Genomic DNA, 14,029 nt, shown 5'->3' with positions numbered 1-14,029 from the left:
AATCACAGTGGTATCATCATAACAGGTGACCTGGTCATCAACATCACGTGCTTCCTCTACCTCAAAACTAACACCACTGATGTAATCATGATCATTATGAACCAAACTTTGTGTGTCAGATTGATTTGTCGTGGCACTCAAGACAAATTCCTTCCTGGTGGTTGGTTCGAGCCAGGTTCGAGAATCTAACAAAGATTATTGGGGCAGATAGTTTTGTATATGTTGACTGGAGTTAATAGAATAAATACAACCGGACGAGTCGGGTAAGAAATCGGAAATGCAATACCACCTACATCCACCGGGGCCGTTGCCCCTCGGCTTGAAGCAACGGCCCCGGTGGATGTAGGTGGTATTGCATTACGGTTAGGTTTCCGACTCTTCCGGTCGTTTTTATTCTATTAACTCCAGTCAACATTTACAAAACTATCTCCCTCAATAATTTGTGTTCAATTCTCGAACCTGGCTCATACTACTAGCTTTTTCATAGAATAATTTATCCCAAGTTTGAGACCAATCCGAAATGGGTAAACTAGCACCCCATTTATTTGCTTGCGTCAATAAAAGTTGCTTGCAAATGTGCTTGCGGATACTAACAGGGCACGAGCACAATAGTTCACATTGGCCGATAGCCGATTTACATGGAGCTGAATGAGCCATAGACTTATATTGAATGAGCACAGGGAGAACTGGCTTGAGTTGCCTGCCCTGTTGTAGCAAGTTAAGCAAATGTCACACATATATGAAATGTTGTTAATATAGTTTATTCCCCTTATTTTAAAGTAGATTTGATTTTTCGTAAAAACTTTCATGATATGATGGCAAATATAATATGTTAAGCGCGAGCATAGATTGTTGACGTCTATCTGGCGCAAAGACGAAGATTAATACTTTAACCGGTAACCACAATAGGAAATTATATAGGCCTATATTTAAATAATATTAGTCTTGCCTTCAGAAGCTTTTGTTAAACACACCCATTATTCTTTTATTGATCGTGTCATCAAGCCAGACTGCTTTTGTGGGACAATGAAGGTCCTCAGTGACTATATGTTTCACCCCCACTTACATCTGATGGAAATGTCTTGTAGCCTATATGGTTCTTCGAATATTCCCCTTTCAAAGGCAAATGTCCAATAAAGTATATTTTAGACACAGTTCTCAAGCTTTTATTTATTACATTATTACCAAGTCTTGTTAGATCACGTTATATCCATTAATAGGCGTTTGGTTTTGTAGGATGAACATATAAAACACATGGCCATATTTCTACACTGATGTTAAATTGAAGGCAGTGTGAAGAAAGTAAGCTATGCTAAGTCTGCATCATGGAAGATTTCGGTTACCAAAATAACTATAAAGCTTTCTTTGCCCGGCGAGAACAAAGACGGAGCTGTTCATGCTAACAGTTTATTTCATCTGATACAATGCGTTGGAAATCATACTCATATTACGAAGAAAAAAAGCAACGTATGTGATGAGTTCCGTCTAGAATAGCCCTATATTTAGCCTATAGCCTATTTCTAAAAAACAAGTGAAAGGAATACTATACAGTGACAGAATACATTTCCGTTAAGTTTGCATTATGTGTCTGATTCTTATCGGACTTGTACCCCATTCTGCCACTGCAATGCCTTAGCTCACACGCTCGTAACATAGGCTCGTAACCGTATCAATCTATGCTCGCGACTGGTTGTCGCAAACTATGACGTGTACAGCTAGTTGCAAGCGTGCACGAGGTCTCGGAGCTAGGGAAAAAAAGAACCACTGTTTAAAGCTAGACCGGAAGACACAGAAGTGGAAATATGGCCGCGCCCAGTCTTGCGCTCTCGCTTGCCTCACTGCGCCACTGAGCACTTTTCATACAAATGAATGGGGATGCCATCTTGGAAGACAGAAGTAGCTCTCTCTAGTTATATTAACTCTATGGTGGGGGCTTGTCTCAGAGAGTCTCGGATCCATTTTCTTCTGATGTGTTGACGCTTGACAGGAAGTCAACTTCCACAATGATTACGCATTTCCGGTTATTGTGAAAAAGGTATATTCACGGGAGCTTAACGACTGTATTTCCAGTTTTTGACATGAGGATATTTGCACAGTATTAAAGAAATATATTTATTTCTGCGTTATCTAAAGGTAGGATATGTGATCCTGTATTCCATGCAGTCGGGCAATCTCCCCCTCCTGCACAATCTGATGCTGAGGAAGCGCTGAATTTTGATTTAAAATTTGAGTTGGATAGTACAAGGTTTTTATGGAACAATTATCACTCAGTACAAGCCCAAATAACACTGCTGGATGTAATGTTCATGATAATCATGAATTTGAATGATTTCTGGTAATGTGGGACACTTTTTGGTAGAGGCTCCAGACTTACAAAACTACTGTTAACTCGCCCCAGTGGTGTTTCTTTAAATCGTTTTAGGGCTTAGGAACATTTTCATGTTGGAATTAAATGGGAATACACAATATTTTAGAAGCTACACACTTCAAACATAACATGACCCCCTCTCTCACTCAGGCAGCATTTTCAGGTAATGTGGGACAGTCATTGTCTGTCAGCCTAGACTGCTAATATAATAATAATATTTAGTTTATAACAATGTTAGGTGCAAGGGTGTGGCAAGGTTAATTTAGTTGTGGGGTTTGACTTATACAATAGGCATAAAGTGTAACTGATGTAAACCTTAATGATCTGCAGTCTATGTGCTAGCTATATTGTAGCTAGTCCCGCTGCGTTAGCATTTCGTTGGACTAGCGTTAGCGGTCACGTTTACAAGTCTGAAAGCGCTGGTTCGATGACAGTGTAAGTTGTTAATTAGTTGGGAACTTAAAGGGGCAATTGACAGTTTTTTGGGGGGTATTTCACACTGTTCCTTAAAGGGGCAATTGACTGTTTTTTGGTGGTATTTCACACTGTTCCTTAAGGTCTCCAAATAGGGTATGTAACATTGGTTGGGTTAAAAATGGCCCGGGTGCTGTTTTATGCCCACTGACAGATCCTCTGAAATGTTCCCGGGAAAAAACACTAGCTTTTCTCCTTTTATGGTATGCTCATTAATATTTAGATAACCTGCGCGCTGATATATATCATTTGAAATGATAACATTACTTGTTTCCACTTCTGTTGTTGAAGCAAACTGGATTGACTTGGGTGGGTAGAACGTTAGGCTACAGCTTAGCAACCAAACCATATCCTGATTCTACTTGGCTTCAGTTAGCTAGCTAGCTCTAAATAACTTGCTGAAAAATAACATGACCAAGATCTGGACAAACAATCATCTTGAATTGTAGATTTACATTACACAGGTTATTTATTTGAATGAAACACTGTCAGGAACATGAATCAACGTTAGCCCCATTGCCAATAAACTAGGCTAAATTATCACACATTCTACCTAGTATGCTCTTGCGTTAGCAAGCTAAACTTGTTTACATGCCTACAGTCTAGGTGTTACTAGTAACAGTTACTAGCAATGCTACCGTATCCTGTATCAAGCACCTGCCTTTCTCCAGTTCTTTCAAATAGATTATCTAGACAGGCGTTAGCAATAAGCCAGACTGCTGTTCGTTTTCTGGCTATTTTACGGAAGCTTCCTTCTAATGCTGACTACAGCTAGTCTAGCTAGAGTCATTTGATGTGTGTAGAAACTTATTTAGCATTCTACCTGGTATGCTATATTATACAGGAAACGTTAGCATTGCTAATAACTGTTAGCACAACATCATACTGTCCTTAAGCGGTTGCAATGAGCATACGGTCGGAACAGCACCTCTTTCCAGGTTCAGCTTCCTAGCAAATTCTGCTTGCAATTGTCCAAGGTTGTCAAAACTATGGAGAGAGATATGTCTCAAAAGTATTCGTAAATGCAAGTACCATGATCCACAAATGTTTCACGATTTACAAATGTGTTTTGCGATCCACAAAAACAACAACTCGTGATTTGTAAGTTGGCATTTACATAAATGTGCTATGATTTGTACACATAGATGTCCATTTGTAAATACATTGTTTGTAATTTCTTAAAATACTTAACATTTCGTGCGTGCATTTCTCATGGTCTGTCATTTGCAAATCTACAATTCGCGTGTGAAGTGTTGAATCTGCATTTGTTGATCGCCCAATACACGCCCCCCCCCCCCCCCCCCCTTCGACAGTGCCATCCTATCCGGTAGGTGGCAGTGTTGTCCTCTGCTTGATGGTTGTACGCCAGCGCGTTCAAGGATTTTGCCGCCTTTAGGGCGCTTTCAGATTCTTAAAGCTATGGCTGGACAAGGATCGACTCCTGATGGTGTGCCTTCGACAGTAAGTAAAAATCGCTTGAAAATGCCGTACTCGCTTAACAGCAAGATAGTAAGCCAGCTAGCTAGCTAATGAAATGTGTAACTTTGCTAAGAGAAGTGATTGTAATTGCTGGATTTGTGAGTGATTGTAATTACATTACCTTACTACTTTGGTTCTTGTTAATTAGCTAGCTACTGTTAGCTGTACCAACATAAACGATGGAGCTAGTTAACTAACTAGCTTTCGACAGTGAAATGATAGGCGGCAGTGTTGTTCGATCAGCAAGTGAGCAAGTTACACCTGGGCTGCTACGCTGCTGACATGGAAGCTGACAGAAGTCAACAAACGGGATGGGTATGTGCTATGCAATATCAGTAAAAGCGATGTGCAGACTAGTCCGTGTGACTAAGGTCCGTGTACTTTGCAGCCAACGGATTTTCGTTTAGCATTTTTTAAAGAAGATATGCAGCAGCAACGAAAGAAAGTAACATCAATCTGTACACATCTTGTATTGCTGCACACCAAATTACAGCTTACTTTGATATTTGAGTATGTAAATACGCTCTCAAACCGTATGTGTAGCATTGCCTTCAGCAGCGTCAAACTGACATTTCTCCATTGAAAGTGGTTGGGTAGACGATAATGGGACCCCCTGGCTAACTGCTAAAATCAGGAAAGTAACATTTCTAGGCATATCCTGATTGGATTTCAAAACCGGAATGTTATAATATATGTGTGTATCTATATATTAAAAGTACAATGCTGTGACAACAACGTTTTTAATTTGTATTATAGAGCCAGTGTCACAATGTCATAAGCACCAGTTTAACTGTAGCTCATGTATCCTGATGGATGTACTGAGTACTTTTCTGCCGTGGACTCTCTTCTATAGAATTTAAATTATTGTTGCACTTTGCATGCTGCTGCCCTTTAGTGAATGTTAATTTTGGTTGAAAAGATTGACCTTGGTTTAAAAGCCTGACTTCTCACCAGACATTTCCTGTTATATTCGCTTTTTAGGAAATTTTAAAACAACACGTTCTGGATAGACTGCACAGCAGAGTGACACATGCACTCCAGCAAACACCACTTGATACAGACTATCTGGAATTTGTATGTAGACAGGAAATGGTTTTACTCAATGTTATGTCACACCATATTCCGGTGTCCCAGGAAGTTACAGAGATGTTAATGGAGTTATGCAATGCACTTCAAAATCAGAGAGAACATCAGCAACGTCCTCCCACACCAGTCCAACTTGACATGCAAAGTGGATGTTGACGACCAAAGATAACAATATGTGTTGAATATCTAAGGCATCTACTGGAACGTGACAATTGCAAGTTAAGTTTGGGATTTCTCGTGCTACACTGTACAGAAGAATGGCTGACGACAACCTCTCTGTCAGAGGAATGTACAGTGCCTTGACCGATGCAGAAGTAGATGAACGTGTGTCTGAAATAAAAGAGAGGATGCCGCATGCAGGGTACAGATTAGTGAAGGGTACTCTGAAGGCACAAGGATGTCGACTCCAGTGGCTTCGTGTGAAAGCATCAATGCATCGTGTAGACAGCGTTGGGATACTGTCAAGAATGACCCAACTGGGATGTGTTATCAGGCGAACATACTCCGTGCAATGCCCCAAGTACCTTGTGCATATAGACACCAATCACAAACTCATCAGGTAACCTGTGTTCTTGTGCTTAATAAGGTGGACTAATTTATGCATGTTTGACAGATGTTTGATAACGAACATACAAAACTGAAAATAGCACCCGAGATGTAGTCACCTTTTTCTAAGGATTGTTCTTTTCCCTGTCCATCAGGTACAACATAGTTATTTTGGGTGGAATTGATGGCTTTTCGCGTAAGGTGAGAGTAACCTTCAATTTCACATAATGAGCAGCTCAATGTTAAGATAATCATTGGACTAACAACATACACTGCTTCAGCTCAGATAAAAGTTGTATTACCACAATATATTAATATCAACCAAGATTGAGTAAAACATTTCCTCTGCAATTTTGTCTGTTTACATTTGAGAGATCTAGTCAAAATTGGTGTCATTGAAGATTTCAGTTATACTTGTACTATACATGTTCTATTCATCAGTTTCACCATGTAAGAGTATGCAAGAGAGTTGTGACACTCCACCATTATTTGGGTTGAACTACATTTTTTTGTATTTGCAATGATAGAACGTACAATACTTGTGTACGTCTACAGATTATGTACCTGAGGGCTGCAAACAATAATCGGTCCGACACCACCTTAGCCTTCTTCAGCCAGGCTGTTCAGGATTTTGGATATCCACTCAGGTAAATTTGTAACTCAGGTCAGGTGCTGTGTTAATGATTTGTTACCCAAAAAAAGCCTGTCTTGTTCCAAAGGTCCATTATTTGTGTTTTGGTCAATGTCTTTAGAGTGCGAGCAGATCAAGGGGGAGAGAATGTTGGTGTTGCCCGTTTGATGTTTACCGTGCGTGGACCAGACAGTGGCAGCTTTATAGCTGGAAAAAGTGTCCATAACCAAAGGTATACCTTGTCTTAAATATTTTAGTAAGAAGACAGAACTACTTAATGTGGCTAGCAGATATATATTTTGTTTTCAACAGAATCGAGAGACTTTGGCGTGACATTTGGATGGGGGTCACCAATGTGTTTTACCACATTTTCCACATGCTGGAGGAAGAGAGCCTCCTCGATCTAAGCAATGCCACGCATTGCTTTTGCCTTCACTATGTTTTTCTGCCACGTCTTTAAGTAAACCTAGATGTGTTTAGAGAAGGATGGGACAATCACCCTCTAAGAACGGAGCAGAACCTCACACCAAACCAGTTGTGGGAGGTTGGTCAGATGCAACATCCCATTCCAAATCCAGAGGTATCATTGAACATAAATTATTTTTGCTTATATTCCTTTCTCTTCATATGCAAATAGATACTGCAATACACAATGGTTTACTATAGAAGAAAAAAAGTCCCTTTCTACATGTTTTTTCTTCCAACTCTTAAGGAGATGAACATCCCTCAGATTGATTGGGAGGAAAGTGGGGAGGTCCCAGACCCACATCTTGGAGTGAATGTTCCTCAGCTGGGGAGCCCACTCACACCTGAGCAACTGGCTGCATTACAGCACCACATTCATCCTCTGCAGCCTTCAGAATCCCATGGTATTGACATATATATGACAACCATGCAGTATGTTGAAGGTTTGCTGCAGGAATGTTAAGATGCTACTTTCATGTGAAAAATAGAAAATTTGGGTTGATCAAATATTTATTTTTCTTTCAAGTTTTTAACACAAAAACAGAACACGTATACCAAGTTCAGAAATCCTCACAAATTATTTATTTTTTGGTCAGAAATGTAATCCACAGTACCTTGATTTAAAAATAAATTGTATATGTGCACTGCTGTTCATAGATGAGCTCCGGAGGTCGTTGCTGCGTTGCTTAATTATAGCAACTCACCAGGAGGACGCTTCATCAACTCTCCACTCATTTTCTTCAGTACAATGAACCATTTAATAAATGATAGAATAATTATTTATTTATTACTTCGACGGCCGGCTGCGGGCCATCATATACATTAGTGGTTCTTGCCACCTCTTCTTCATCCTGGTCAGTCACCATATTTCTAGTACTAGACTGAGGCTCCTCTGCTCCACGACTCCCCAACGTGAAGTCATCGTCGAATTGCACTATAGTCCTAAACCAGACTTGAATAAGTTTAGTTCGTCAAGCGGGGCTAAAGCGGTTCCATAAAGGCCAATTTCCGCTCAAGCAGTCCTACTAATTCAAGTCAGATTTAAGTAGTCAAGCTAATTGCACGTGCACTCTATTCTTAAGCAGCCCGAGAGGTAAAACATGGATCATACAATCCACCACGGCAAAAGCAATTCACACGGCCACGTGACTTTGTCCAGAAAGAACGTTCCCTTTAAATTGTGTACAATGACAGCTCCATTATCCACCGCTTCAATCAAAATAAAATGACACGCCATGATTGACGTCGTGAACGATAGGCTACGTAGGTCGAGGACGTTTTTAGACCTTTACTTCGCTGATTAAAAAACACCATCTAAACTCATCTAAATTGGCTTTTTTGATAAAGTAGCCTAACTTTTAACATGTTTTTTGTGTCTGAGAAATAGAGGGCGGATTTAAGTTTGTTTTGCAATTGTAGGCTACTGTTAACTTAATTATATTGCTATGATAATTATACTCGGATCATTTAGATTGAGATATAGGCCAATGCCTGATGCCTAAACATTTGAAATCACAAACTAACACCATACATTAATGGCTATGGTGTGTAGCCTATCAAAGCATTGTTCATTATTGTTTAACGCATTAGGCTCAATGTTGTAGCCTATTTAAGTTGATTTTCTATCTATGTTGAACATATTGAACTGATGAGAATAAGAAAATTTGAATATACGTGGTAAATCATCGTTTTCCCGTTGGGTCAGTGTTACAGGAACTTCTGGTTAAGCACCAAGTCACGCTAAGCCTGACAGTTAGTCTGACCCTGACCAGACTAGTTTTGTAGCCTAAGTTGCCATAGGAACCGAGTTCGAACTATGTTGAGCTAGCTTTATGGAACCGAATGAACTAGAAATGAGTCTGACTAATTGACATAAGTCTGGCTTATTCGGTAAACTCGCTTTATGGAAGAGGCCTCTGCTGTCCATGCGAAAAAGGGCTTATAAAGTTTTGTTTCTGCTTTTGTGGAGTTGAAATATACAATGTTTGTTTGTTAGTTATAACAGAGCCTGTTTAAGGAGAGCCTTGCCACTCCCTATTAAGCCCCATTGTACTGAATTTGGTTGCAGTTCCACCAGAGTTCCACTGGGTGTGATCGCGAGCGAGTGCATGTTGAATGGGAGTCTATGGAGCCAGACGGCTAAATTTGTCTCTTTTGCCTGATTGTCGTTGAGAAATCTCTGATTTGATTGTAGTTTTTGCATGTTCATCATGGATTATAGGTCGAAAGTTGAATGAATGAGTACTTATGTCCTTTTGATTTCTTACAGGGTGAGTCGTTGTTGCCTATAACATGCTAGCATTCTGCTAATGAATGCTGATTGGTTAGTGAAGGACTGATACGACCAGAGCTCTTGCTTGATGGCATCTGAAGCAGAATCAGAATGTCAGAGCATTAGCAACAACATTAGCAAGCCAAAACTCTTTCTAGTATGTGTATTCACAGGAAGAGCCTAACCTGTCAGCTGTGTTGTCGATGCCCTGAGAGAAAAAGTAAGTGACCAGAGCTTGCCGTAAAGCAGTAGCTCTGGTCGTACAATGTGTATGACGTCAATTACATTTTCAAAAGCTTTTTAGAACAGAAAGGCGACTTTCAAAAATGTAACAGCCAGCAGTGTGTATTTTTTTTGCCTCCCCTTTTGAAGTCAGAATTCAAATTACTCGACAAAAAATGATATCCTGAGAAAAGTGGATTTTGAGGGGTATAGCTCCATAGACCTCCATTCATTATGCACTCGCTCGTTAGCGCCCTCACATGGAACTTCAACCAGTTCAGAACCCGGAAGTTTCCCGAGAGTGGCAGTTCTCTGTATATTAGACATTCTCTGGTTATAATCAGTGTTTGCCTGAACGCGTTCATTGAACGAAAGTTCATGAACTCGTTCATAATTTTGGTGAACGCAGACTGAACGTAGCCTATTGTAGGCCTATTAGGCCTACTGCTTGATGTACGATACTGTGAACGCGTTCATTCTGGTGTCTGTGAACGGCATGTTCACTATTTTTAATTTTGTTCAATAAGGTGCCAGATTTCAAGAGACTTCCAGGCATAAAACACACCGTTAACTGTCCTGTATCCAGGGTTGCCCAACCAGTCAATTGCTGCGTGTGCTTTCTTCTTCTGTCTATGCCTGGCAATTGTGAGAGCGCCAAAGTTGCGTAGAGGCCGAGAGGGGTATTGCAGACAGAACAAAAGAGGGAAGGCTGTCCCTTCAATGCGAATGTTGGATAAGGATTAAACATTGGATATGAAGATGAAATCTGACACATAGTTTCAGCATTAAACTAATTAAATAATTGCTGTCTGTGATTCTATATGGGCTGTGGAAATAATTGCAACATCTGTGAACTATGACCTGAACTAGTTCATGTAGAAAGTGAATTTTCCCAACACTGGTTACAGACCAATTTTTTGTTTGTAAACATTCGGGATGCGTGCGCAAAGTGGTGGCAGAAAACCGGGAAAGGATAGCATTTATAACGGCAAAAGGACCACATGTATCACACAAATAGTTAGATTTAAGACTAAGAAAGTGAAAGAGGACAGCCTTTACAATAGAAAGCGATTCCCCATTGATATATGTTGCATCAGAATTTTGATTTGGGTCACGAAAGTCTTGAAATTTGAGTGAGAATGTCGCCCGGTACAGACTGCATAGTCGAGCGGCAGCCATGTCTTCACGTCATGTTACAAAGTTCATAATTTTAAAGTTTAACAGTCAATTCTATCTAAAAAGTCGAGCAGGGCAGCTTTCAAGAGATATGGGAATTCTGCTCTTAGCCAGCTGGTCCGATTATTTTTCTGATTTGTTTAAACTGGCAATCTGTGTCCCCGTTACACTGTTTTGACGTTAGCCTCAGTCATACTTGTCGCTCACTGGCAGTGTGCACAATGTTGTATTTCACTCCATTCTACACCAGAAACGTCAGGGAGGACAGAGTTTTGTAGATACGAGCCTGCTGAAGATAGCCAGCATATTTGATTTTTTTTTACCAAGCCTGTTTCATTTGTCAATTGCCTGAGAAAGCAACCTTTGTTAGCCAGGCTAGGTTTTGCCCGATCACTTGGTCAGGCTATTTCAAGGTATCGGAAACGTTAAGTGAAACGTAAACAGTGCCGCCGCTCCCATAATGCGCACTACGCGCTGTGCGTAGGGCACCAAGTCCTGAGGGGGCACCACAAAATGGTCAACTGAAAAATTCTGATATGATTTCAGAAGGCCTATATTAATATTAGGCACCTTTTAGGCATGTATATCACAAAACAGGCAAAAGAGATATATTTAATTGCTCAAAAAACGTTACGATGGTGCCCCCCCTCCCCTTAAAACAAATACACACTCAACTTCCCAAGCTCGCTGTGGACGAACTTTGACAGTAGGCTAGGTCAACTTTTCGAAAATGGCCTCAAAAAGACAACAGGAGTCAGGGGCAGAAAAAAGAAAGAAACTGCGACTTACCTTGGCTCCATGTTTAATCATTGTTCAAAACGGGAAATGTGTTGCTAATTTAATGGTTATAAATATGTTAGGTGCAAGCTAAATTGAGATTTTACTGTTGAACATTATCTATAATGCATTTGAAGTAACTGACGCCAGCTAGCAGTTACTTTACTGTACATTCTATGATGCTTTTATATTCGATTTATCAAATAGTTTTTAAAGGTCACATGACATGAAAACTTCACTTTAGGAGGTTATTTAACATTAATATGAGTTCCCCTAGCCTGCCTTTGGTCCCCCAGTGGCTAGAATTTTCGATAGGTGTAAACCAAGCCCTGGGTGTTCTTCTCCGCCTTTGAGAAAATGAAGGCTCAATTGCATAACTAGCATCATATCAAACACAGAATGTGGATGCATTGACAGTGCAGCTGTGGTGGTGGTGGGGGGGCATCATTAAGGAATTATGCATAGGGCACCAAAATGGCTAGCAGCGGCACTGAACGTAAATGTACTTGTCCAAAGGACAACTGCCTCAAAAAGTTAATGTCAAGCCCTGTAACCAAGTGGACAGATATGATGACCTGATCGACACTCCTATGTTGTTGCTAAGGCCGGTGGCATGTTTATGACGTGGGGAGAGAGCGACGGAGTGGAGAAGTGTGCAGAAAGAAAATAAACAGAGATGGTTATGAGCTCCAAGAGTTACCAGTTCTATAAGGGTTTGTCTAATGCTACGAGATATTAAGGCCTTACACTTTGGATGCTGCACTATCATAATTGAACAGCCATGTCAATTTATGATGTTTTAATAACTGTAGACCTTCTGGCTCAATGCTAACTTTACCGTGTAAGATAACATGTCGCCGGATCCATAGTCAAAAATTACTTTTGCTGGTGTTACAAGACTAAATACATATTTTCAAAAGTTGACTTGTCACATCCCCTCCGTGAGTCACCACCTTACCGCGGTGGAGGGGTTTGCGTGTCCTAGTGATCCTGGAAGCTATGTTGTCGGGGGCTTTATGCCCCTGGTAGGGTCTCCCAAGGCAAACAGGTTCCAGGTGAAAGACCAGACAAAGCGTGGCTCAAAAAACCAACCATGAAGAAACACAACAATGGTTCCCAGTTGCCCCTGCCCGGAAGCGGGTCACCGGGGCCCACCCCTGGAGCCAGGCCCGGGGGTGGGGCTCGATGGCGAGCGCCTGGTGGCCGGGCCTTTTCCCATGGGGCCCGGTCGGGCACAGCCCGAAGAGACAACGTGGGACCCTCTTCCAGTGGGCTCACCATCCGCAGGAGGGGTCATGGGGGTCGGGTGCAGTGTGAGACGGGCGGCGGCCGAAGGCGGGGGCCTTGGCGGTCTGATCCTCGGCTGCAGAAGCTAGCTTTAGGGACGTGGAACGTCACCTCGCTGGCGGGAAAGGAGCCTGAGCTGGTGCGCGAGGTAGAGAGTTTCCGGCTAGATATAGTCGGCCTCGCCTCGACGCACAGCACGGGCTCCGGAACCAGTCTCCTTGAGAGGGGCTGGACTCTCTTCCACTCTGGAGTTGCCCTTGGTGAGAGGCGTCGAGCTGGGGTGGGAATACTTGTTTCCCCTCGGTTCGGTGCCTGTACATTGGGGTTCACCCCGGTGGATGAGAGGGTAGCCTCCCTCCGCCTTCGGGTGGGGGGACGGGTCCTCACTGTCGTTTGTGCTTATGCACCAAACGGCAGTTCAGAGTACCCACCCTTTTTGGAGTCTCTGGAGGGGGTGCTGGAAAGCGCTCCTCCCGGGGATTCCCTCGTCCTCCTGGGGGACTTCAATGCTCATGTGGGCAATGACAGTGAGACCTGGAGGGGCGTGATTGGGAGGAACGGCCCCCCCGATCTGAACCCGAGTGGTGTTCTGTTGTTGGACTTCTGTGCTAAACACGGCTTGTCCATAACGAACACCATGTTCAAGCATAAGGGTGTCCATATGTGCACCTGGCACCAGGACACCCGAGGTCTCAGTTCGATGATCGACTTCGTAGTCGTGTCGTCGGACTTGAGGCCGCATGTCTTGGACACTCGGGTGAGGAGAGGGGCGGAGCTGTCAACTGATCACCACCTGGTGGTGAGTTGGCTCCGATGGTGGGGGAGGACGCCGGTCAGGCCTGGCAGGCCCAAACGTAATGTGAGGGTCTGCTGGGAACGGCTGGCGGAACCCTCTGTCAGAAGGAGCTTCAACTCCCACCTCCGGGAGAGCTTCGATCATGTCTCGGGGGGGGCCGGGGACATTGAGTCCGAATGGGCCATGTTCCGGGCCTCCATTGTTGAAGCGGCTGACCGGAGCTGCGGCCGCAAGGCGGTCGGTGCATGTCGCGGCGGTAACCCTCGGACCCGGTGGTGGACTCCGGAGGTGAGGGATGCCGTCAAGCTGAAGAAGGAGGCCTATCGGGCTTTATTGGCTGGTAGGACTCCTGAGGCAGCTGATGTGTACCGGCAGGCCAAGCGGAACGCGGCTCTGGCGGTCGCGGAGGCAAAAACCCGGGCATGGGAGGAGTTCGGCGAGGCCATGAAG

The 14,029-nt window shown here is 42.8% G+C and overlaps 1 protein-coding gene across 1 annotated transcript; it reads left to right on the top strand.

Moving 5' to 3' along the window:
* The first annotated feature begins 4,233 nt into the window (after positions 1-4,233).
* Positions 4,234-7,701, top strand: LOC146273441 (uncharacterized). The gene is made up of 6 exons (XM_084705531.1): positions 4,234-5,966; positions 6,109-6,154; positions 6,509-6,600; positions 6,706-6,816; positions 6,897-7,164; positions 7,297-7,701. Exons 1-5 carry the CDS (start codon positions 5,665-5,667, stop codon positions 7,042-7,044), a joined length of 699 nt encoding a protein of 232 aa, XP_084561657.1. The 5' UTR covers positions 4,234-5,664; the 3' UTR covers positions 7,045-7,164; positions 7,297-7,701.
* The last annotated feature ends 6,328 nt before the right edge of the window (positions 7,702-14,029 follow it).

This window comes from Hypomesus nipponensis, chromosome 9, assembly GCF_054491055.1.
Source record: "Hypomesus nipponensis isolate SF chromosome 9, ASM5449105v1, whole genome shotgun sequence".
Lineage (NCBI taxonomy): Eukaryota > Metazoa > Chordata > Actinopteri > Osmeriformes > Osmeridae > Hypomesus > Hypomesus nipponensis.
This window is presented reverse-complemented; position numbering and strand designations above follow the sequence as displayed.